Source organism: Molossus molossus, unplaced genomic scaffold (assembly GCF_014108415.1).
Source record: "Molossus molossus isolate mMolMol1 unplaced genomic scaffold, mMolMol1.p scaffold_m16_p_14, whole genome shotgun sequence".
Lineage (NCBI taxonomy): Eukaryota > Metazoa > Chordata > Mammalia > Chiroptera > Molossidae > Molossus > Molossus molossus.
This window is the reverse complement of record NW_023425349.1, coordinates 20,006,630-20,030,948: the sequence shown is the minus strand read 5'-3', so window position 1 is coordinate 20,030,948 and position 24,319 is coordinate 20,006,630. Positions and strand designations below refer to the sequence as shown.

The 24,319-nt window shown below is 43.9% G+C and overlaps 1 protein-coding gene across 2 annotated transcripts in view; it reads left to right on the top strand.

Moving 5' to 3' along the window:
* The window catches only part of SNX30 (sorting nexin family member 30), a 95,276-nt gene that overhangs the window by 47,367 nt on the left and 23,590 nt on the right, over positions 1-24,319 (top strand). For both annotated transcript variants that reach the window (XM_036261714.1, XM_036261715.1), the window contains exons 4-6: positions 9,110-9,268; positions 13,442-13,637; positions 15,232-15,431. In XM_036261714.1, the coding sequence (XP_036117607.1) occupies positions 9,110-9,268; positions 13,442-13,637; positions 15,232-15,431 (555 nt within the window). The remainder of the gene's footprint in view (positions 1-9,109; positions 9,269-13,441; positions 13,638-15,231; positions 15,432-24,319) is intronic.

Below are 24,319 nucleotides of genomic sequence, written 5' to 3'. Positions count from 1 at the left end.
CTGTGTGAATGTATCCCATTTTGTCTGTCCTCACCTTTGATGAACATCTGAGTCGTTTCCACTTTTTCACTATTATGACTAATGCTGCTGTGAACATCTGTGTATATGTTTTTGTTTTCTTGGGCGTATACCTATTAATATGATTGCTAAATCATGTGTAACTCTATAATGATCCTCTGAGGAACTGCCAGAGTGTTCTCCAGAGTGGCTGCATCATTTTACATTCCCGCCAGCAGTGTGTGAGGAGTCCAGTTTCTCCACGCCTTCATCAGCATTGGTTATTACCTCGTTTTGGTAGTAACCCTCCTAGTGGGTGGGAAGTGGTATCTCACTGTGGTTTTGATTTGCATTTCCTGGCAGATAATGAGGTTGAACATTTGTTATGTGCTTGTTGGCTATTTGATATCTTCCTTGCAGAAAGATCTATTCAGATCCTTGGCCCAACCAAAATTGGGTTGTCCTTTTATTATTTAGTTTGTAATAGTTCTTTTTTTTTTAAATCCGCACCTGAGGATATTTTTCTATTTATCTTCAGATAGAGTGGGAGGGAAGGAGAGAGAGAGAAACACCGATGTGAGAGGGACACATTGGGTGGCTGCCTCCCGCAGGACCTCGACCAGGGCCAGGAACAAACAGCAGTCGAGGTATGTGCCCTTGACCGGAATCAAACCCGCAACTCATCGGTCCAACAGCTGAGCCAAACCGGCCAGGGCTGTAATTGTTCTTTATATAATCTAGACACAGTCCCTTATCACATATATGATTTGCAAAAATTTTTCTCCCATTCAGTGGGTTGTCTCTTTCCTGATGGTGTCCCCAGAAGCACAAAGGTTTTAAATTTCAGTGATGTCCAATTTATCTGTTTTGTTTTTTCCTTTGGCTGCTTATGCTTTTGGTATCACAACTTAGAAACCATGAACTAATCCTAGCTCATGAAAATTTACCTGGGTTGTCTTCTAAGATTTTTATAGTTCTAGCTCTTAAATTTAGGTCTTACACATTTCAAATTCATTTTTGTGCAGTACATTTTTATTTTAAGTAGTGAGGCTGAATATCTTTTCCATGACTTTTTGACATTGGCATTTCTTTTAAAAATGAATTCCTCTTCATTTTTCTATTGTCACTGTTTTTTCTTATTGGTGGTAAGAACTCCACATCTGTAAAGGAAATGAACCCAGTTGGAATATCTATCTATTTTTTTCTTCAGTTGTCATCTGTCTTAGACTTGACTCCATTAAAAATAACACCCACCCCATCCCAGCTAAGTTAATCTTCCCTTTTCAGTTTTTGGCTGTGAAGCCTTTTTGTAACCTGGGATGTTAAAAACATACTTCTGTATATTCTTCCATTACTTTTGACTTTATTTTTAATATGTAAATGTATAATTTATTCTGATATGAGATGGGAGGACTTTACTTTTTTCACATGGTGAGTTGTCCAATCACTCATGTACCCAGTCACCTTTATCATAGTGTGTGCATTTCACTGTATCATTCATTAGACTTGTGTATTCTTGGGCTGTTTCTGAACCTTTTGTTTCATTGATCTGTCTAGTCTGGTACCCCTCCTACATTATCTAAATTATTGCAACTTGACAGAACATTTTAACATCTGGTTGACGGGTCCTCTACTTCTGCCCCCATCTCCCAATATACTTTGTTTTCAGAGCTTTTCTAACTATTTTCACATGTTTTATTTTTCAAGATTAACTTTAGAATCTTTTGAATCATTTGGAAAATTAGGGGGAATGGTGGTAAGGTGGTTTTGTTTTTGTTTTGTTTTTAACCAATTTAAGTCAATTATGATTAAAAATGTGTGAGAATTCTTGAGGTTTCAGATTCTACTGCTTATGTCAGGAGTGTGGAGATAAAGTTCCCCTTCACCTGGGCTGCACTGCAGTCATGTGACGTGGTAGGTGAACAGTCAGCCAGACTGTGGTTCTGGGGAGGCACCCACGTCCTTTCTCTTGCCTTTCCCCGTTGGCTGTCCTGAGGCCTGCCCTTGTTTCTAGCCTCTATGGCTCCGAAGTTGGCAGCTTCTGGGGCTCCACTGGAGAAACCCAACCCCTTATTCCTTACGCCTACCTTTCCTTGGCCTGGGTGGAATCACAAGATGGTTGGTATCGATTGACTTTTCTCTCAACCCAATCTTTTCTGCTTTGTGTCTTTAACAAACTCTGTCCTGTTAACAATATATTTTCTGGAGCTGAGACAGGTTTTTCCCTTTTTATATTGCATTATTCCTCTGGAATTTTAAAAGCAGAAAGAAATAATCATATGCTTTTAATATGCCATCTTAAAATGAGAAGTGTGCTGGTGGTGTGTGTTTGTTAGCTCATAACTGCAGTTCACTTTGTACGTCTTGATTATCCAGTTGCAGAAGCCACCAGAGTCTTCACTGTGATGTGGTTTTGGTTTTGAATTCATTTGTTCTTTGGCTTAGAAGTGGGTTTTACACTGCTTTGTTTGCTGGGGCACACAGTGGTTCTAGGTCATGATTCTGTGGGCACAGACAGGTTTTGGAGATGAAGCAAATACATTTATAAACCCTGTAGTATTTAATTTCACTTGGAAGGAAGCTTTGCTGGAAGGGCGCCTTTGTACTTATTAAGCACCCAATTTTGTTTTGAGTAGTGGTAAACTCATAGGACTTAATTAGAAGAAATTTGTCATGCAGCAACTGCTTTTCTTATTATGAAATAATCAGTGAAGACTCTAACTTCATTTTCCAGTTGGGCCCTCCTTTTTTGTACCATTAAATCTATATGTCTTTAGCTACCCAGTAGATAAGTTACTAAGTAGTAAATAATGGTTGAACTTTGAAGTGCTTTGAATTAAACCAGGCTTGGTGATTGTTCTCCTTGGGGACAAAGCTTTTCACCTTGTTGCTCTTTTATTTATTTGTTGTTTTTGCTTAGGAGCAGTATTTTCTCTTAGTTTGATAAATATAAGAAAAATAGTTTTCTGTCATGTAGAAGTGTACACAGAATATTTGTTGAATTTCATAGAAGTAATTTAAATGCTGACAGAAGTCAGTTGGACATTTCAAGATTGAGCAATTGAAATCTTTATCCAGATTTCCCACCCAGAAATAGTTTTTCAGTGACAATCTACAGGAAATATGCTTTTTTCCACAAGTTGTAAAGTACTTTCTTATAAACTAGTATGAAATACATATGAAAGTGCTTTACCAAAGTATCAAGTGCTATAAAAATGTGAATATCTTTTTAATTGATTTTTTTTAGAAAGTGGAAGGGAGAGAGAGAGAGAGAGACGGAGACAGAGAGAAACATTGATTGGTTGCCTCCCACAGTCCCCAACCGGGGATCAAACCCACAACCTGGATGTGTGTCCCAATTGGGAACTGAACCCACCGCCATTTGGTGCACGAGACAAAGCTCCAACCAACTGAGCCACACTGGCCAGGGCAAAAAATGTAAACATTTTAAGATTAAACCTTGAAATATTTAGTGGGTTATTGTTATACTTTCTTGGCAAATAGGATTTTGGGGAGGTCCCAACATATATAAATATAAATATAAATATAAATATAAATATAAATATAAATATAAATGCATGTATAGTTAAAAAAAGTTATTTTTCATTATGGAAAATGTCAAATAATATTAAAGTAGAGAGATTCGGTGCAATGAACCCTCATGTATTCATCACCCAGTTTCAACATTTATCAATTTATGGCCAATCTTGTGTAGTCTCTATCCTACCCACTCCCTCACCTCCATACCAGGTAACTTAGGCCCTGGCCGGCTGGGTTGTTCAGTTGGTTGGAGAGTCATCTTGTACACCAAAAGGTTGCGGGTTCAATTCCCGGTCAGGGCACATCCTTAGGTTGCGTGTTTGATCCCCGGTCAGGGCATGTATGGGAGGCAACCAGCTGATAACTTCTCTCTCACATTGATGTTTCTCTCTTTCCCCATTTCGCTCTCTCTAACAAATCAATACAAACATATCCTCGGATGAGTATTAAAAAAACATTTTTTTTTTTTTTAGAGGAGCAACTTAAGCAACAGAAATGTATTATCTTGCAGTTCTGGAATCAGAAGTCCAGAACCCACCTCAGTGTGCTCGTATCAAGGTGCAGGCGGGGCTGCGTTTCTTTCGGAGGCTCTGGGGAGGATGTGTTCTTTGGCTTTTCCAGCTTCCCCAAGCCGCCTGCATTCCTCGGCTCGTGGCCCCTTCCTCCATCGCAAAGCCTGCAGCACAGCATCTTCTCTCCTCTCTGACATCTTCTATCATCACATCTTTTTCTTTTTTAAAATTGAGATAAAGGTCACCATTTGAAAGGGTACCACTCAGTGGCTTTGAAGAGATTCACAATGTTTTGGGGTTAATTTAATTTTTTCAGGAATAAGGTGGGGAGGGAAAGACACCAACTGGATGGTCTCCACAGTGTTTTGTAATCACCACTACTACCTAATTCCGAAACATCTTCATCACCCTCTAAAGAAACCCCGTACCCATTAAGCAGTTACTTCCCATTCTCCCTTTCCCCCAGCCATTATCATGAATAATGCTGCTTGAGCATTTATTGTACAAGTTTTTGTTTAAACACTTGCTTTCAGTGACCTTGGCCATATACCAAGGAATGGGTTTTCTGGGTCATGTGGTAATTCTATGTTTACTTTTTTGAGGGTCCACCAAAACCTTTCCACAGTGGCTGCACCATTTTACTTTCTCACCAGAGTGTATGAGGATTCCAGTTTCTTCAAATACTTGCCAATGCTGGTTCTTTTATAGCCATCCTAGTGGTGTGAAATGGCATTCTGGACAATTTAAAAATATTTTAAAAGATATATGGGCATTCCACTCTTTAGTTCTTTTTTTTTTTTTTGCTTTCTGTTCTCAGTGTTTACAAATTAATAAAAATAGCCCTTATTCATTTGACATCTACCATGTGTTAGGAGCTATGTTCAGCTTTTCATTTACATGAATTGTCTCATTCAGATGCCCTTGATTGCACCACTAACCCAGATTCCTATGCATAAACAATCTGGAAGGTAATTATAAAGGTGAGGCTGAGAGTAGGCATGTCCCTTTAAGGAAGCTTGAAATAGGAAGAAACAAATTTTCTTTTTTTTTTTTATGAATTTTTATTTATTTTTTTGTTACAGATATTTTACCTTTTTACCCCATTGGCACCCCCCCACCCCACTCCACCTCCGCCCCGTCCCCGGCTTAGTTGTCCATGTCCATTGGTCATGCATACATGCATATAAGTTCTGTGGTTTATTTCTTTCCACCCCCACCCCCTCTTCTGAGGGATGTCAGTCTGTGCCCTACTTCCATGTTTCTGGGTCTACTGTATTCCTCAGACTGTTATGTTCATTATATTCCGTATATAAGTGAGATCATGTGGTATTTGTCTTTTTCTGCTTGGCTTCTTTCACTTAGGATAATACTTTCCAGGTCCCTCCATGTCGTCTCAAAGGATAAGAGATCTTTCTTTCTTACCGCTGCATAGTACTCCATTGTGTATATGTACCACTGCTTTTTTATCCATTCGTCTACTGGTGGACACTTGGGCTGGGAAGAAACAAATTTTCGAAGTCATGTAGTTTTGGAAATAATAATGCTTATTATAGAAGGAAATTCTGTTTGTAGAAGGATTCACCCCAGGGTTCCATTAAATAGCAAGCTTCCCTGATTCGTTGAACATGAAGTTCAATGTACTAAACCTGAAGAATGGATAATTATTTCAGGAGGTTATCTGTTATGTTATATGAAGCAGACCTACCCACTTATTTGCTCACTAGGCCTTCCTCTCAAGTCCTATTCAGCATAAGCAAATGAGAGTATGCTCAATAAGACTCATGAGGTAAGAACAGAAACATATCCACTGCTTTTGGTAATCAGGAAGTCCCTGCTCATCTTTCAAAGAACAGTTTCTACACTGGGTGGGAAATGGCAGAGCAATGCAGCGTTGAAGGTAGAACCAAAGACACGTTTGTTTGGGGATGGAATTACGAAATCAATAGAAAGAGTAGAACTAAAGATAAATAATTTTTTCAAAAAGGTTAAATAAGACAAGAAGGGGAGTAGAGAGGATATAAGAGAAGGAATAGTTGGGTTTATTTTTTTCAGGAAGAAAGAGAACTAACCATACTTTGTAGACTCAGGGAGTAGAGCTGGATGAGGAGATGTTGAATATATGAAGAGAAGGTATAATTAATTGATGATGACATCTGCATCATAGTGAACTAGTGGGCCCAGGACACAGAGGGAATAGTTAGCTCTGGGGAGGGATATGCTGCCCACAGGACCTGAGGAATGGAGGTGAGGGTGGTGCCCAGTAGATGGGTTTCTGTGGAGGAAGCAAAATGGTTAGGGAATTTCCATGTGCCACCCTTACCCTGGTTCCTTCTTCAGAGAGATGGTAATCTGCTTAGCACGAAAGGTGAGCAGTTGAGTTAGGGTTTCAGGAGGATGGTTGTCTAAGGAAATGAGAGAAGAGTAGATCAGAATAAAGGACTTATCCTAAAGGACAGCCGTACCCTGTCAAGCAGCTTCCCCGACGCCAGGACATCGGGCTGGGTGGCCTCCGTGTCTGACCCAGTCGTGCATCTCTAACACTCTGCCCAAGGGCAGGCGCTGCTGGGATCTGACGTGGACGTATCCCCGCGTGGCTCCGTCATTCTATTTCTGACTTTTCTCCCCTCTCTCCCTTTCCACTGTGCCCTCCAAAACTCCTTCTTTGGCCCTGGCCAGTTTGGCTCAGCAGTTAAAGTGTCGGCTTATGGACCAAAGAGTCATGGGTTTGATTTCGGTCAAAGGGTACCTACCTCAGTTGTGGTTTGGTCCTGGCTCTGGTCAGGTCATGCAGGAGGCAACCAATCGATGTGTCTCTCTCACATCGATGTTTCTCTCTCTCTCTCTCTCTCTCTCTCTCCCCCCCCGCCCCATTCTGTCTGAAGATGGATAGAAAAGTATCCTCAGGGAGGATTAAAAAAATAAAATAAAACTCCTTCTCTGTTAAAAAGAAGTCCCTCAATTCTTAGCCTTATCTCTGAACACTCCCACCGTCTCAAGATTTCACTAAACACTGGCTGCCCCTGCACATTAGTCGTCCCCGGAGGTTGCTGCCACTCCTGCAGCCCAACAATGCAAACTTCTGTCCGGTGTCTACTCAGTGGCAGGAACTGTTTGAAGCACAGTCAGCCTCATAGCTAATTTAATCCTCATGAGACCGGTACTATTGTTATCTGTTTTCCACAGATGAGAAAACTGAGGTACCAAGAGATTATAGAACTTGACCAGTGTCAGAAAGCTTGGCAGAGGTGAAAGGTGATCCCAGGAGAAGTAAAACATACTGACTTTGCAAAGCTTTTTCAAGTTGAGGCTGTTGCATTCATACACACCCCAAGTACTTCATTTTCAGGGGTGCTGGTGTTGCCAGTTTCTAAGTCTTACAAAGGTTTCGTGTTATCAATCTGGGTTGCTTCTTGTCTTTCCCACTCCAAATGGCTTAGTATTCCACTTTTTTGGGTTGGCTAAGTCCTTGTTGCTGTATCTTATTTCTGTTGTTGATTTTGGGGGGAGGTGCGGTGTGGGGTTGTTTGTTGTTGTTGTTTTTTGTTCTTGAGGGTTTATAACTTAAAAGAAAAAGTCTCTTTATGGTCATATTATGGAACTGGAAGAGGTTGTGGGCTTAAATGCCTGTTCCAATTTTTTTGCATCCTCACACATCCTTGTTTTCTCCTTTACTTTTTTAAAAAGTATTTATTTTAAAAAATGATTTTAAGAGAGAGAGGAAGGAAGAGAGAGAGAAACATTGATGTGAGAGAGAGACACTGAATGGTCACCTCCTGCATGCCCCCTACTCGAGCCCGAAACCCAGGCATGTGCCCTGACGGGGAATCGAACCAGCAACCTGTTGGCGTATGGGACAATGCCCAACCAACTGAGCCACACCAGCCAGGGCCTTTCCTTCCTTTTTTTCTTTTTTATTATGGCCACTCTAGTGGGTGTGAAGGGGTATCTCACTGTGGTTTTGTTTGTTCTTCCCTAATGACTAATTATGTTGAGCATCTTTTTATTGCTTATTGGGCCATTTATTTATCTTGTTTGGAGAAATATTGACCAGATCATTTGCCCATTTTAAAAAATATGTTTTTATTGATTTTTTTTTTTTTAGAGAGGAAGGGAGAGAGAAAGAAACATGGATCGGCTGCCTCCCACACGCCCCCTACAGGAGATTGAGCCTGAAACTCGGGCATGTGCCCTGACAGGGAATCAGATTGGGACCTCTCAGTCCATGGGATCTGCTGAGCCACGTCAGCTGGGTGATCATTTGCCTATTTTTAATATAAATGCTCTTTTAATATTTCATAACAAGTACATTTCAAATTATGTATTAGCAAATACTCTCTTCCTTGTGGTAGCAGTAAAGAGGAAGCCTTTAATCAAACATTTGATCAAGCTACTTATACAGAAACAGGTTAAAGCTCAAGAGACTTGAGTAGCCAGGTACTTTGATACTGCCCACAGCATTGGCTCAAAGTAAATGTGATAGAGAAATATGTTTGTGTAAGGGAAGTAAAGGAAGTTACATTTTAAAGAACTTTTTAGTGTAAACCTAAACAAGCAAAAAAGGCAGAGGGAAAGGTATTTTTTAAATTACACAGGTTTGCCTAATGTACTTATTTCTCCATCCACCAAGTTCTTTCACCCCTTGAACTGGGAGTAGAATCTCATTATGTTTAAATACGTTTCTGTGTGGTTGCTGTCGTCTACCTTCTTTCCTTAGACTTTTATCTTGTCCTGATTTTCCGTTCTGTCATCTGCGCTTCAAGCAGTGCAAGGATCACTCACTGTCAGGTTTAGTGGTGAGCACTGACTGGCTGCTCTCTGTTTTCCAGAAACCTGCTCCAGTGTGGTGTTTCTTGCATTTTAAAATTGACAGGGTGGTTTTGATTGATTTTATTTATATTTCTCAAAAATGTTTATGCTAATGACCAACTACTTAAAGATCTGACTGATTAAGAAACACTGTTCTTGGGTAGATGGGTCATAGGAATGATTTGCTAGCCCGGTGGTTTTTCTTTGCACCATTTTATCAATTGCTCTGAATATTTTTCTTCGTGTCTTCACAGCCGCTTCCTGAGAAGTTTGTGGTGAAAGGTGTTGTGGATCGTTTTTCAGAAGAGTTTGTGGAGACCAGAAGAAAAGCTTTGGATAAATTCCTGAAAAGGATCACGGATCATCCTGTACTTTCTTTCAATGAACACTTTAATGTTTTCCTTACTGCTAAGGTAACGACAGCATTTTCATGATTCTTTCCCCCAAATCAGCATTCTCTGAGCTCTTTCTCAAAAGTTGTTTTCAGCCCTGGCCGGTTTGGCTCAGCGGTTAGAGCGTCAGCCTGCGGTCCACAGAGACCCGGGTTCGGTTCCCGCTAAGGGCATGTACCTTGGCTGCAGTTTGTCCCCGGCCCTGGTTGGGTCGTGTGGGTGGCGGCCACTCGATGTGTCCCTTTCACATCGATGTTTCTCTCTCTTCCTCTCTCTCCTTCCCACTCTATCTGAGTAAAAAATGGAAAAATGTCCTCGGGTAAGGATGAAAAAAAAAAAAAAAAGTTGTTTTCATCTCTCACAAGCCACCTTCATGGAACTGCCCTGTGTTTTTGGAGCCCATTTGCATCAGCGTGGTTAGTGCGTCAGGATTTAGGAGAAACAGCCCTTGCAGCAGCAGAGGAAGTGCGAATATTTTCACTTGCCCAAAGCAGGGATAAGTGTTTCTTTAAACACTTCTTGGCACATTACTGGGTGAGGCCATTCTGGCCGACAGTGGGCGCGCAAGGGTCCGAACATTTGCTGAGTGTTTGGTAAGGTGTTGTTCACAAAAGCGCTGTGTGTGTTTATCGTACCCCATTTATAGGCAAGGAAACTGCAGTTTGGGGAGTTTGTACGTGTTCAGTGGTGTCACTGGGATTTGAAATTGGGTCTTTGTGGCCCTCGAGGCTGCCCTTTATCTCTGTAACAGACTTCCTGGCCAAGAGCAGTTCAGCACTACATGCTCACAGTCAAATTTCTGATCAGGGGGGCATTTTCCAAGCCTTTGCCAGAGAAATAGTTGGGTTCTCCCCAGGTACCAAGTTCTGTGTATTCAAATTCAACTCGGCGACTCACCGGCTTCGCTCCGCACTTCCCCGTTGGCAGAGCTGGCCCGCTCACCGCGGCGGCGCTCCAGTCCACTCGTCTGCAGAAACGGGGTCTCACGCCAGCTGCCTTCCAGCTCCTTCTGTTTGCTCTCACGTGTCACATTCCCATGTTCAGAAATAGGTCGTTTTTCCCATGGGGCAAGCGTATTGAGGCCCAGGTACTTTCCGGCTTTCTTTTTTGAAATGGCAACATTGAGAAATGTTACAGCCTGGCTGGTGTGGCTGAGTGGTTGAGCATTGACCCATGCACCAAGAGGTTACCAGTTCGATTCCGGTCAGGGCACATGCCCAGGTCATGGGCTCAATCCCCAGTGGGGGGTGTGCAGGAGGCAGCTGATCGATGTCTCTCTCTCATCAGTGTTTCTATCTCTCTTTCCTCTCTTCCTCTCTCTCTAAAAATCAATAAAAACATATTTTTAAAAAAGAGAGAAATATTTACAGATAACATCAGTCGACATTAATGCCTTTAGGGGAGGTGCCATTCCAGACAGTGGCAATCACAGGGCAGAGTCCTTGAGTGTTTGAGGTTTTTCGTTCTGTTTTTGAACCTCGGCTGGCATCAGGCCTCATCAGTGACATTCCCATCATCTTCTCCTTTTCCGGGAGGCCTTTGCCCTGATGGGTCAGACTTGTGTTATTTTTTAAAAAGTATTTCCTGATGAACTGATCCTTGGATATAGTTCTTTCAGCTTACATACGAAGTAAAATCCACCGTGTTCTCCAAAAGGTACAACTCATTGATTCACCCAAATTATAAGTCCAGGGGCCAGGCAGGCCTCAAGCTTAATCACTTTAGTTATACAGAGAGACAAAAGGAGGAAAAAACTTGGACCCCTTGTGATTAGGAATCTGTGTGACGAATAAATAGGAAGATTGTGTGTGTGTGTGTGTGTGTGTGTGTGTGTGTAATTTATCTGTGGGCCAAGCATTATGGAATGATTTTTTAAAATAGTCCTTCAATGTCTTAATCAAAATCCAAATTCATGTGTGAGTAAAGGGAGTTGGCTTATTTAGGCAGAACAAAGTGTAGCCATAATTCAATGTTACTTGTTGAACTTAAATGCACTAAATAACCCCATCTTTTCCTTTTATCTTTTTAAATAACATAAAATTTACTGTCTTAGCCATTGTGAAAATGTACAGTTCTTTAGTGTTAAGTATATTCACATTGTTGTACAGCTAACCTCCAGAATTTCTTCATCTTGAGAAGCGAAACACTCTACACGTTAAAGAACAAGTCCCCATGTCTTCATCCCTCCTCCCCCCAGCTCCCCATCTTTTTTTTTCTAAATATTTTTTCTTTATTGATTTTAGAGAGAGAAAGGGAGAGGGAGAGAGAGAAACATCGATGAGAAAGAACATGGATTGTCCGCTTCCTGCATGTCCCCCCCTGGGGATCGGGCCCCCAACCTGGGCATGTGCCCTGACCAGGAATGGAACTGGCGACCTTTTAGTGCATGGGTCGACGCTCAGCCACTGAGCCACACCGGCCGGGCTCCCCATCTTTTCTTTTAACACACCTCGAAAAACTTGGTCTTGTTCTTAAATTACCCACTTACATGCTCTGCCACAGTGAGTGCAGACGCATTCTTCTCCGTGTGAGGACATGATCTATCACTAACCAGCAGCATCTTGAAGCAACAGCGCGGAATGCTGGGGGAGGCCGGGGACGGCCAGTGTCGACTCTGTTCAAACCAGTGTTTTCGTCTTGCAGAGTGGGTGCAGCAGTCAGGTCCTGTAAATAACTATTCGACGCGTTGACTAACCCTTTCAGAGCTCTACCCGAAGTGGAGCGTAAGCGGTCCAAGGATCTAGCCCGGCTCCAAAAAATATTGCCTACGGAAGCAGCTCTGGGAATTCCAAGGCTTCACTTACAGCCTCGAGAAAGCCTGTGCTTATGAGGATCTTGTTTGTTTAAAACATATGAGGTTAGAAGGGGAAATGGAATCTTTAGAACATTCCCTCAAGCAGCCTAACTGAAAAGGAGAGAAGTGGAGGAGGAGGAAGGGGACTAGAGGTGACTTCCGCTGTTTTTTAAAAATAGATATATATTTTTAAAATATGTTTTTATTGACGTTTTAGAGAGCAAGGAAGGGAGAGAAAGAAACATCGATTGGCTGCCTCCTGCACACCCACTACTGGGGACCGAGTCCACAACCCGGGAGTTGAACTGGGACCTCTCAGCCCACGGGCCGATGCTCAGTCCACTGAGCCACACCGGCCAGGCAGACTTGGCTGCTTTTAGGATGGGCGAGCCTTGGGTATAGTTTACATGCTGAAGGATTAGAAGTTGAAAACACAGACAGGGGAGGGGAGGGTTGATAGGGCAAGGGCCCTGGCCGGGGCGAGGCGGATAGGAGAGGGTGGAATCAAGAGCAGGGTGAAGGCCCTGACTGCATGGAGGAGGAGAAGGAAGTGGACCAGGCGGAGACCCTTATGGAGACCTGAGCCCATGTTTGTGTCATATGCGGGGGAGGGGGGCTGTTGGACAGCTGTGTTAACCACGATTCCCTGTCCTCTGCCTGTCCCTACCTCAGGCTGTGTCACCAGAAAGCACTGGCCGTGTGTCATGTCCCCTCTTCTCCCTGTAGACATGTGCTTCTAGGACTAGGAGCCAGTTCTGTTTGCACTGAGGGTGGTTAGAAGGACCAGACGGCACCGTCTACAAACCGTTGTGCAGGTGCTGTCAGTCCCTCCAGCGTTCAGCGCTGGGAAGAAGCGTGTTTCGCCTGGTAAACTTGGGGGCAGCGGGTGGTGCCGCTCACCGTAGTTCCCAGAGTTGTCTCGTCACCGCAGCTGCCCTGGCCCTGAGCTGTCCACTCCGGCTTCTCTGCCTCCCTGTCCAGCTTCCCACCCTTTACTCTCTACTTTTCTTATTTGGCTTTGGTTAACATGTAAATAATGAATGGAATGGATCTCAGCCCTTGACTTTTTGGTTCTACAGACAATTTAGGATATTTTGCAAGGGAGAAAGAAACTTTTTGTTTTGGTCAAAAGTTTTTTTAAATTATGTTGGAAGCATAGTGTTGTTTAAAGGAGAGCACGCTCGGGTGAGTGCGCCTGGTTAGAAAGGTGGGCTGTGAGCAGGGTGTGGTGACAGCGAGGAGAGGACACTTTGTGTGTGGTGAGGTCCTCCACCTACGCTCCTTATTTTCTGAGTCCTCCGCTTCCAGAAAGCAACTGCCTGAAGGAGTTGGGTTACCGAGTGCTGGCCAGTGTGAGTGATCGAGCCCTCTGAGTTGGTTTGTTCATGTGTCATCCTTAGGACCTGAATGCCTACAAGAAGCAAGGGATGGCGCTGCTCACCAGAGTGGGCGAGTCGGTCAAGCACGTCACCGGAGGCTACAAGCTGAGGAGTCGGCCTCTGGAGTTTGCAGCCATAGGCGAATACTTAGACACGTTTGCACTCAAACTGGGAACCATCGATCGGATAGCCCAGCGGATCATCAAAGAAGAAATAGGTGAGCTCTTGGTTGCGATTTTAATGGTGCCCAGGGACCACATTTGCAGAAATGGCCTTCCAGTGTGCTAAGTAGAAGCAGACTGCAGAAGAGCTGGAGTGACGGAACTGGGCCGCGTTTGCTATGAAACAACAAACACAAGGAGGCCAGGAGGCAGCTGGACCAGAGTGTAATCTGCTCCCTCCTCCACCCTGCATTTCAGCCCTGTGGTTGCTTTCCCCAGGGCAAACCACATCTGAGCGTGGAGGCTTCCTGCTCTCTTCACTGGAACTTCAGAAGTGGAGACATTGACGAAACCTCCCTTCACTGATAGCAATGATCATTTAAAAGACAAACCTGGGGCCTGGCAGGTGTGGCTCAGTGGATGGAGCTTTGCCTTATGCACCAAGAGGTTACTGGTTTGATTCCCGGTCAGGGCACATGCCCGGGTTGCAGGCTTGGTCCCCAGTAGGAGGTGTACAGGAGGCAGCTGATTGAGGTTTCTCTCTCCCTCTCCCTTCTTCTCTGTCTAAAAAGAAAGAAAGAAAGAAAATCAATAAAATCATATTTGAAAAAAAAACCCCACAAATGTGGGCATCTTTTCTGGCGGAAAAGGACAGCATGGTGACCTGTGGTTGCCAAAGTTAGGGTCCCAAAGAGCCCTCAACGTGAAGTTGACTCACCTGCCCTACACCTGCTGCATTTCAAACCCACTCTTCCTGACCTGGGGAGCTACGAGGCTTTTCTCCGTTCTTCCTGGTTGTTGCCGCCACCTCCTCCCCACCTTTTGGCCACTTGCTTTTCTGTACCCTAGAATGTTGGGGCCTTTGGTCTTCTTGCACACACGTGAGCCAGACAGAGCTGAACAGTGCTCTGGAACCTGCTGGCACGTGATGTGAAATATTGAAAAGAATTTTCCAATCGTTTCCACCCATTGGTTACTAAAAAAATAGCAGTGACTTATTGTCGTGGCAAGAGTCCTGGTGACAAATGGTGGACCATTTTCTTTGTGAGAGGAAAACACACTTTCTCTTGTTTCTCATGCTTTAATTCTTCTTTACCCACTGACGGCATGATGTGGGGCCTGCCGATTTCGGAGCTAGCTTTAGGTACCATCTACACCCAAAGGCCAGGTGTTTGGGTGACCCCCGAGTGAGAGACTGAGTCAGCCTAGGTAAGGCCACATCTCCTGTATCAAATATTTCCTAAAATTCCATTATTTTTCCATTGTGACTGATTTTTTTTTTTAAACATCCCCTAAGTCTATAGGAAACTCTGCCACCATTGTTAAAATACTGCTTCACTGTGTGGGTAGAAGAGAGGTTAATTTTGAAGGTATTTGGTAGCTCCTACCATTTCCCCCCAGAAGGCATCGTGACCCCCATTACCCAGAGGCATGGCATTCTCATTATGGGGTGCAGTTGGTTGCAACATCAGCTTTTAGAGATTTAAAAAAATTGTTATAAGCAGTGTTTAAAGGGCAGCATGCTTAGGTGGATGAGTGGATGAGGAAACACACCTTCATGTAGAGAGCTCTCGGCTGCAGTGGTCCTTGAGAGGCGATACCAGTAATTGCTGCCCAGCCAGAGCTTGTTGGCTTCTCTTCCCACTTTAGAGTACCTTGTGGAGCTGAGAGAATATGGGCCTGTGTACTCCACGTGGAGCGCGTTGGAAGGGGAGCTGGCCGAACCCCTGGAGGGTGTGTCGGCATGCATTGGCAACTGCTCCACAGCCTTGGAAGAGCTGACAGATGACATGACAGAAGACTTCCTGCCTGTGCTCAGGGAATACATCTTATACTCTGACTCCATGAAGGTAAGCTGGCTCACGTCTTGTGTACTTTCTTTGTTGTAGTTATTCTCCAAAAAGTAATTGATTATTGCCTGTTTGCACGTGGTACAGGTTCCCTTTATCCTGGGTAGCCAGGATCAGACATGTGGACTGACATCATGGACACACAAACACTTAGTGAACCAAGCACGCAAATTAAGAGAGAAAAAAATAGTTTGAAAGAAATTCTTATTAGTGTTCACTGAGAGTTCAAGGGGGTGTAAAGTCTTCGTACTAAACAAGAACAGGATGTTGTGGAAAAAGAAAAATGGAATAATTAATGCTTTAAGAAGTTAATATATGATTGCTGAAATAAAATTGAAGAGTAAAGTTGGAAGTTGAGGATGAAAAAATCTTGGAAAGTAAAACAAAGTTATTGGAAAGTAGAACAAAAGTGCAAAAATACTGAAAATGTGAAGGAATGGTAAGAAGGATTAGACTCAGAGGTTCAGCATATCTGACTGATCAGAATTTCTGATGGAAAGAACAGTGAAACTGAGGGAAGGAAATTATGAAAGATATAATAATATAAAATCTTCCAAAGCTGAGGAACATGAGTCTTCAGATTAAAAGGACTTTTCTCCCCCCCCCCCCACACGAGGACATTTTTGCATGTATCTTCAGATAGAGCGGGAGAGAGAGAGGGAGGAAGAGAGAGAAACATCGGTTAGAGAGACACATCAAGTGGTTGCCACCCACACCACCCCAACCGGGGCCAGGGACAAATGGCAACCGAGGTACGTGCCCTTAGCGGGAACCGAACCCAGGACTCTCTGGTCTGCTGGCCGACGCTCTTAACTGCTGAACCTAACTGGCCAGGGCTAAAAGGACATTTTCATTACCCAGCAAAAGGAATGAACAGAGAACCAACCCAAAGCATATAATTGTAATGTTTTAGAATAAAGGTGATAAGGATGAAATATAAGATCAGATACGTCTAAGCCCACACTGGCAACGGCCCCAGCCTGTACTTGGGCTGGTCGGAGAGCATAGCTGCTGGGGACGCCTACGACGGGGACACTGGCTAGGGGAAGGGTCAGCTTCCTGACCAACAGGGGAGCTGTGGCTCAGTGTTGAGCATCTCTGCCTTCAAGCAGCTCCCTTTCTACTTCCAAAGGAGACCTCTGTGGGTAGGGTCTGACTAATCTCGAGAGAGAAACCTGTCGGCCAACTTCGGTTGTAAAAATGGAAACCAGAAAAATCTTGCTCTGTGAGAGGGAGTGAAAAGAGAAATGAATCAGCTAGTTATAAAAGTTTCACTATGGAAAATTGAAAGCATATGCAACAGCAGAGAGAACAGCATGCTGGGCTCTCATATAGCCACCACTCTTGTTCCGCCAGGTGGACGTTTTAAGGCTCTTGATACATATTCACGTGTGAACAATGGAAAATGAAACCTGTTTCTGGTGGAATGAATCACTGTCTCATGTGGACTCTATAAAGCTGCTAATAAAACACTTTCAAAGACAGGATCAGGCTTGGATCTCATGATGATCAGGGAAAATGGTATAAGTTTCCTTATCTGTAAGGTAGAAATAGTGGTAGTGATGGTGATAATGAGGCTAAAACTCACACATGAGATCATTAACCTGAGACAGTTTTGTTGGTTATTATTGGAACCGAGGCTGAAAACCAAGGCTTCTGATTTTAAATTTGTATCTTAGTCTCCTCTATTATATTGTATGTTTTTAAAAATTGAGATCTATACATTGCATCTTTAATCCTGTGGCTGAAACAAGTATAGAAAGGCATCCTGGGGTGGGGGATGGCAAAGGGGGGGGGGGCCAAAAGGTACAAACTCCCAAATACAAAATAAGTAAGTCATGGGATCTAATGTGCAGCATGGTGACTGTAGTTACTATTGTATTGTGTACTTGAAGTTTGCTAAGAGTAGATCTTAAAAATTGTCAACACAAGAAAAAAAATTGTAACTATTTTTTGTATCATGATGGATGTTAACTCTTATTGTTGTGACCATTTCACAATATATACAAATCATCAAATCATTAAGTTATATACCTAAAAATAATGTAATGTTATATGCGATTTATATCTCAATAAAAAAAGCATACTGACTTGCTTAATATGAACCAGAATATTTTGCTTTACTTATAAAGTTGATAGTATCTGTTTTTGTAAACAAAAATACATTTTTACAATCCCTGCCCAGCTGGTGTGGCTCGGCGGATTGAGCGTGGTCCCGTGGACTGACAGTCCTGGTTCAATTCCCGGTCAGGGCACAGGCCCAGGTTGTGGGCTTCATCCCCAGTGCGGGGTGTGCAGGAGGCAGCCGATCGATGTTTCTCTCTCACATCGATGCTTCTCTCTCTCTCTCCCTTCTTCTCTCTCGAAAAAAAAGTCAATGAAAACAGATTAAAAAACAAACAAGAAACAATCCCTGGGGTGTCCTTGAACTTGTCTCTTATATAAATATACCCTTCATCCAAAATGCTCCCTTAACCTTGCCCAACTGAAAGTCTGAAGCATACATCATCTTGGGATGGCACAGTACACATTACTTTGTTCTTGCACGTGGCAAGTATGTTAGGACTTAATATATATTTGTACTTGAAGCAGGATTTTAAATGGTCATTTAGCAAGGATTTATCTGGCCTCTCTGTTAAAATATTTTTACACAGAGAGACATCATCAGCTTGTGTGAGTGCCTGAAGTTATGCGTCAAAGAAACGCTTGCTCGCTCTCCTGCATTAAGTTTCTTGTTCACTGAGCCCAAAGAAGTAGTAATCGGGTTAGTCCAGCAGCGGTTCTCACCCTGTGCCCAAGAACTAAAACGCGCAGCGCCGGGCTCGTTAGTCAGGGGCACTGGCCTCTTCTCCCTGAGACTGTCAAATAGAAAAATGGCAACAGCCAACACAATAGCCATTCGGTGTGAATGAAAAATCATACCTGTTTGTTTTTGTCAGATCGGCCAAAAAGATACATTTTGGTGTGCCGCAGGATGCCAGTAACCTGTGCGCACACGGGCGGAGAAGGGCTGGGCTCGCTGGTGTGCGGGGTTGTCTGGGAAGGGCGTGCTGGAGGACGCGCTGACTGGCAGTGTCCGGAACCCCAGCCCTGCCCCACGAGGAGCCCAGTGAAGCCCAGCTCGAAAGAAACAAGGCCTCCTGCTCCCCATCTTTCCAACAGAAACTATCTGCAGAGTGGCCTGGGCAGGACAGGAGTCCCTGGTGGCAAAGCCAAGACCACCTGGAGGGTTGTCATGGTCTGTGTGGCCGGGACTAAGGGCACCGGAGAGGGGTAGGTGTCCTAAGTGGCTCCTTGCTGCCTTTTTAAAAAATATTTTTAATTGGTTTTAGAGAGAGTGGAAGGAAGAGGGAGGGAAAGATAGAAACATCGATGAGAGAGGAACATCAACATCCATGTGTACCTCTTCCGGGATCAAGCCTGCACCCCGGGCATGTGCCCTGAGCGGGAATGGAACCAGTGATCTCTTGGTGGCAGGAGCCACACCGGCTGGGCAACATTGCTGCTTTTTAAGAATTCTTAACTATCTTTTCTTTTTCTAAGAGGGTCATATAATTTTACTTCCAGAATAACTTTCTGATTATTAAGGCATAAGTGGGACAGACTTTGTTATTCGGCACGAAAACTAAACTGGGAGCAGAGGGCTTGTGAGGGCCTGGTGTGACGTGTGTTCTTATCGACCACAAAGTGGTCTTCAGACTGGGGAAGCCCACTTTGTCTTGGTAGGAAGGAACTGGTGTGCTGACCTTTGTCAGTCGACTCCTTCTGTGATGGCCTTGAGTGAACCAAAGTGAGTACTTGTCCTCATGATTTGGAGTTGGGCCTGTGCCTTAGGAATTAGGAGGAGCTGAGTGTCGGTCGAGCCCCGGGTGTAGAAAATGCTGGAGATCAATGCAGCCCTCTTCTAATGGGGCTACGGTTGGGTTCTTCTCTGAGGTTGAAAGGCCTTTGGGATCACCTCCTCGCACTTATTTTATAGATGAAGAAACAGGCCGGCAGGTAAGTCTTTTCTTTCTCCCGCGGCCATCGTTCTAATGACCAGTTAGCTTGGATCTCCATCGGCCACCTTGAATCTGTGTCTTGACATCAACGAAGGAGGAAACCAGATCAGCTCCTGCTCTTCAAGGCTGAGTCTCGGTTGTCTCCTGAAGTGCAGTTATGGTTGCGGACGTTCGGTCCCCTTTGGAGGTGGAGAGAAAGCACAGAGAAAAAGGGCGTCGCCAGGCCGCGTGGACACGTGCACAGTGTTCAGGGAGCAAGGAGGACATCTCGTACTAGGAAGGTGGTGGAAGACGTGTCTTCCGAGGGCGCTGTGGAGCCAGAGTGAACAGAGCCCGAGAAGGAGGGATGGCAAAGTTTCCCTCAGGCCCAGGACTCAAGTTAAATACCCTGAGACACCTGCAGGTGAGCCCTGGTAGGGTATTTCACATTCTCTCCATGGTGTGTGTGTAATGTAATTAGGTTAGTGATGGGCTAGGAGAGAATATCTTAGAGTTTTTACCAAATTTCTGGCGATGCTCTTTTTAAGTACTGGTGTCATTATGACCAGGCCAAGAATTAGAGAAACTTTACTTAAGGAGGTTAGGGCAAGATCATCTTATTTCTCACACTGTCTAATTCATAGAAGGTGGTCAGCAAGTATTTAATTGAATTTGACAGTGTGGTGAAGTTGAAATATTGACAGGTGTGCAGGGTGGGGCAAAAGTACGTTTACAGTTGTGAGTACAAAACAGTTTATTCTTGTATTATTATTTATTAATTATTGTATTATTTTCCATTCGAACAACTGAAAACCTACTTTTGCCCCACCTGTATTACTAGAGCACGCGGTGTGTCTTGTTATTTTTTAAGAGAGAGGTTTATTTACAAGTCAAAGAGCATGCTTATCTCAGAGGTGCTGGTGAATGACTAGGGTGAGCTGAGAGAACAGTGGCTGGTAGGGAAAAGCCACACAGAGGAAGTGGCTTCCGTTGGAGACGTGAATGACGTACAGGATTGAGCATCCTCCGCAGAAGGAACAGCCAGTGCAGAGGCTGTAAAGCCGAAAGGAGCGTGGTGTCTTCGCAGGTGAGAGAGGCCGGTGTGAGTGGAGCCCAACGAGCAAGGGAGGAAGTGGGAGGAGGAGAGATAGTTAGGGGCCAGGACATACAGTAGGATCTCAAAGGCCATGGTTGGTAAGAGTCTGGACTTTATTCTTAGGAATAAAAGAGAAGCTCTCTGGTTTAATTCAGGGAATGACAGGATGCAGTTCTTACTTTAAGGAGACAACTGGTGCTGCAGTGTGGAGAACAGGTTGTAGAAAGTGGGAGTGGGGGTAGGGACCACTGAGGAGGCTATCCCAGGTAGCCAAGGGGCGGGTAACCAAGGTGTTGGAGCTTGGACTAAACAGTGATGGAGAAGTGGGTGGATTTGGAATATATTTTTGATGAGGGCCCAACTAGACTTGCTGTGTCAATGTGAAGTAAGAAAGGCAAGAATTGCCCTGGCCAGGTAATTCTGTTGGTTAGAACATAGTCCTGATATGTCAAGGTTGTGGGCTTGGTGTCCGGTCAGGGCTCATACAAGAAGCAACCAATGAATGCATGAACAAGTGGAACTACAAATCAGTGTGGCGCGCTCTCTCTCTCTCTCTCACTCTCTCTCTCACCCCTCTCCCTCTCCTTCTCCCCCTTCCTCTCTCTCTCTCTCAAATCAATTTTTTTTAAAAGAGAGAAAGGCAGGAGTTGGGAATGACCACTGGCTTCTGGCTTCACTGGGTGACAGTGGTACTGTTCATCGTGCAGGGGAAGTCTGGGAGAAACAGACTGGCAGCTGGGAATCAAGTTGCTTTGGCCATGTTGAGTTAAAAATGCCTGTTGCTCATTAAAGTAGCACTGTCCCGGCAGCTGCTGCTGAGTTTGGTTCAGAGTGGGGATGGAACTGTGGGGGCCATTTGTACAGAGATGACATTGACATCTGTGGGAGAAGGGAAGGTCATCTAGTACCGAGATTGAGGTTAGCAGTCTAGGCCTGAGCCCTGAGGCATGGTACTCTTTGATGGTCTAGCACCTAATTAGGAGGAGGAGGAACACCTAGAAAAGGAGCCTGAAAAGAAATAGTCAGTGTAGTAGGAGAAAAAAAAGTGGAGGATTCCCTCAGTGAAACCAAGAGAAATATTTTTAGAAGGAAATGATAAACAGCACCTATTGGATTTAATAACATGGACATCATTGGTGATCGCAATTAGAGATCTCATATATGGATGCATAAATTTGGGTTTCAAGACAGAATTCGTCTTTGAAGTGAGAGATACTCAGTGCCAATTGTTGAATGGTGAGATGGTTTCTACAGCCTGCCCACCTTTCCCCTCAGAAGCCACCAGGTGGAGCTAATGAGTCAAGTAACGAGCTGATGCTTTAGGTCAGCGATTTTCAACCACGTGCTGCAAGAATTTTTAAAACATGCAATACTGGACTATTTAGTCAAGGGCACTGACCTCTTTTCCCTTAGATTGTCAAATTTAAAAATGATGACAGCATGCAATACTGGACTGTTTAGTCAGGGGTACTGACCTCTTTTCCCTTAGATTGTCAAATTTAAAAATGACAACAGCCAGCTCAATAGTAGACATCCAGTATGAATGAATCAAATTATATCTTTTTTTTGTCAGATTGGCAAAAAATACATTTTTGACGTGTTGCAGAATTTTAGTAATTAGCGTATGTGTGCCATGAGTTGAAAAAACTTGAAAATCGCTGCTTTAGGTTGACCTAAAGTTCTAGTGCCTTTCGAAAACTAAAAAGGAGATTGAGTTGGGAGAGAAAAATCTTTCCTAAACAAAAGTGATTATAGACGTAGGCCCTAATTTTTTGAAAATATGAAGAAGTGGGATGTAGAAATGTACAGGATCTCAACTGTTTTTTAAAAGTTAGAAAGTGTAAAAATAAAACTCTGAGATGCCCAGTGACGGCAGACTGAATACATTGTTAAACTCGGTCATGAAACTGCACCGAAATGACACCGGAATGATTTTCGAAGACAAGCCTGCAAGGACAAAGAGTGACAGGAGGGGAGCTGGAAGGCAGACCCAGAGATGACGAGGGTCTCAGGTGACCCAAACAAGCTGCCTTAGGAGCTCCCTGTGGGGTAAAACAAAAAGCCGCCTGGTCTGTACTGTGGAGCTTTCCAGAAAGGTCAAGAATTGGGAGCACCAAGCGCCTCTGGGACTAAGGGCAAGTTGGAGCTGATGAGAATGTTAGGAACCCAAGAAGCAGTTAGAGCTTCTGAGTCTTTTCTCACTCCTCACACAGAAGACACTGTCCCTTCCCCATCCGGCAGAGCTGGAGGCGTGTTCTCTAGAGGGGGTAAAATAGAGGGTCTCTGGACACCAGGCACAGTTGAGGGGCGGGGGGGGGGGAGGGAGCAAAAATCCTAAAATCAGGATGTTAAGTAAAAGGCTACTGAACGTTGAGACTCTTAGTCATCTTCCTCTCTTTGGCTCTTGGCCTTCTATCTTTCTTGTAAGGAGTAGGCGAGCCTTTTCTAGAACATCTGAACAGGCCAGAAGAGACTAGGAGATACTGACATTGGGGGGGAGGGGGCTCAGCAGAATGAGCAACAAGCCCTCGATGTGCAGAGAGTGGTCAGTCAGTTTTTAGTGTTTCCCTCTTGGATCAGCGGACAGACAAGAAGTCACCAAATATTTAAGAGAAGATTCTAATATGCATATCAAGTTAAACAAAGAAGAAAAAGCATATCAAGTGAAGCATCACTGAGGCAGAGGAAAATTTCTAGGGAAAAAAATTATTAACATCTACAAAAAGAGAAGAGGTATAGCCATAAAGCAAGAATTTATTTTTTTAATCCAGAGAACAAAGACTTCATGGAAATTAAGACCATGATAGAAATGGGAAAACAGATCAATATAAGAGTTAAAAGAAAAATTTAAGGAAATCGCATATAAAGTGAAATGAAAAGGCAGATGGAGGTTTGGAGAGAAAAGATATAAAAATGAGAGGCCTAGACCATAATATTCAACATCTGAATAACAGGAAGAGAAAACAGACCATTGGAAAACATCAAAGAAGTCATTCAAGAGAAGAGTCTAGAAATGAAAACATAATGTGTTACTGGTTGTGCCTGAAAGATGAGATTTAGGGATGTCTTTTCCCCTCTTCTACATTTTTCTCTCTTCCAAATTCTCTGTAACAAATATCCTATAAAAATTAAGGGGAAATGTGTGGTGTTAATATTACCAACATTGCCCTAGTGTATAAGGAGTGTGTTGAAAGAGGCAACTTAAATTTAATTAAACGTTATGTTATCAAGACAAGTCAGACTCATTTTTCTGCCTGTAGGAAAATGCTCTCCTGGGGGACCAAGGGAGGTGAGGGCCACTTACCGAGAACGCGATAAGGTGATCTGCGTCACAGCACCATATGGCGCTGGCGATGTTGATGGCCAAAGGGCACCAGTTGTTACCAGCAAAGTTGAGTGTTATGAAGGTAGTAGAAGTGAGCCAGCTGCATTGCGTAGGCTCAGAAAACAAGGTTCCTTTGTGGTCTCCAGAATATGTTACTGGAAAGGGGACCTGGCCATTAGGGTGGTCTGCCTAAGGCCGCCAGTAGTTGTGAGGGTTCTTGACTGTGCAGGAAAGGTTTCATGATATGAGTCCAGGTGATTTAGAAAGAATGTGTATTAAAGCTGGGGACAGTGAAACATGAAAGGGCCTATGATAGAAGAAGCATCAGGAGAGAGATTAGAGAGGGCTGCTTTGGCCCTCCAGAAATGTTATAGAAAAGAAAGAAACTTAGCCTGAGCTGCTTTGGTTCACTGAGAAGTCAGAGAAGAGGGGGCCTTGGGGACAGGTTCAGGAGGTTAGCCCAGGACGAGCTGCCACTGCCCATTGC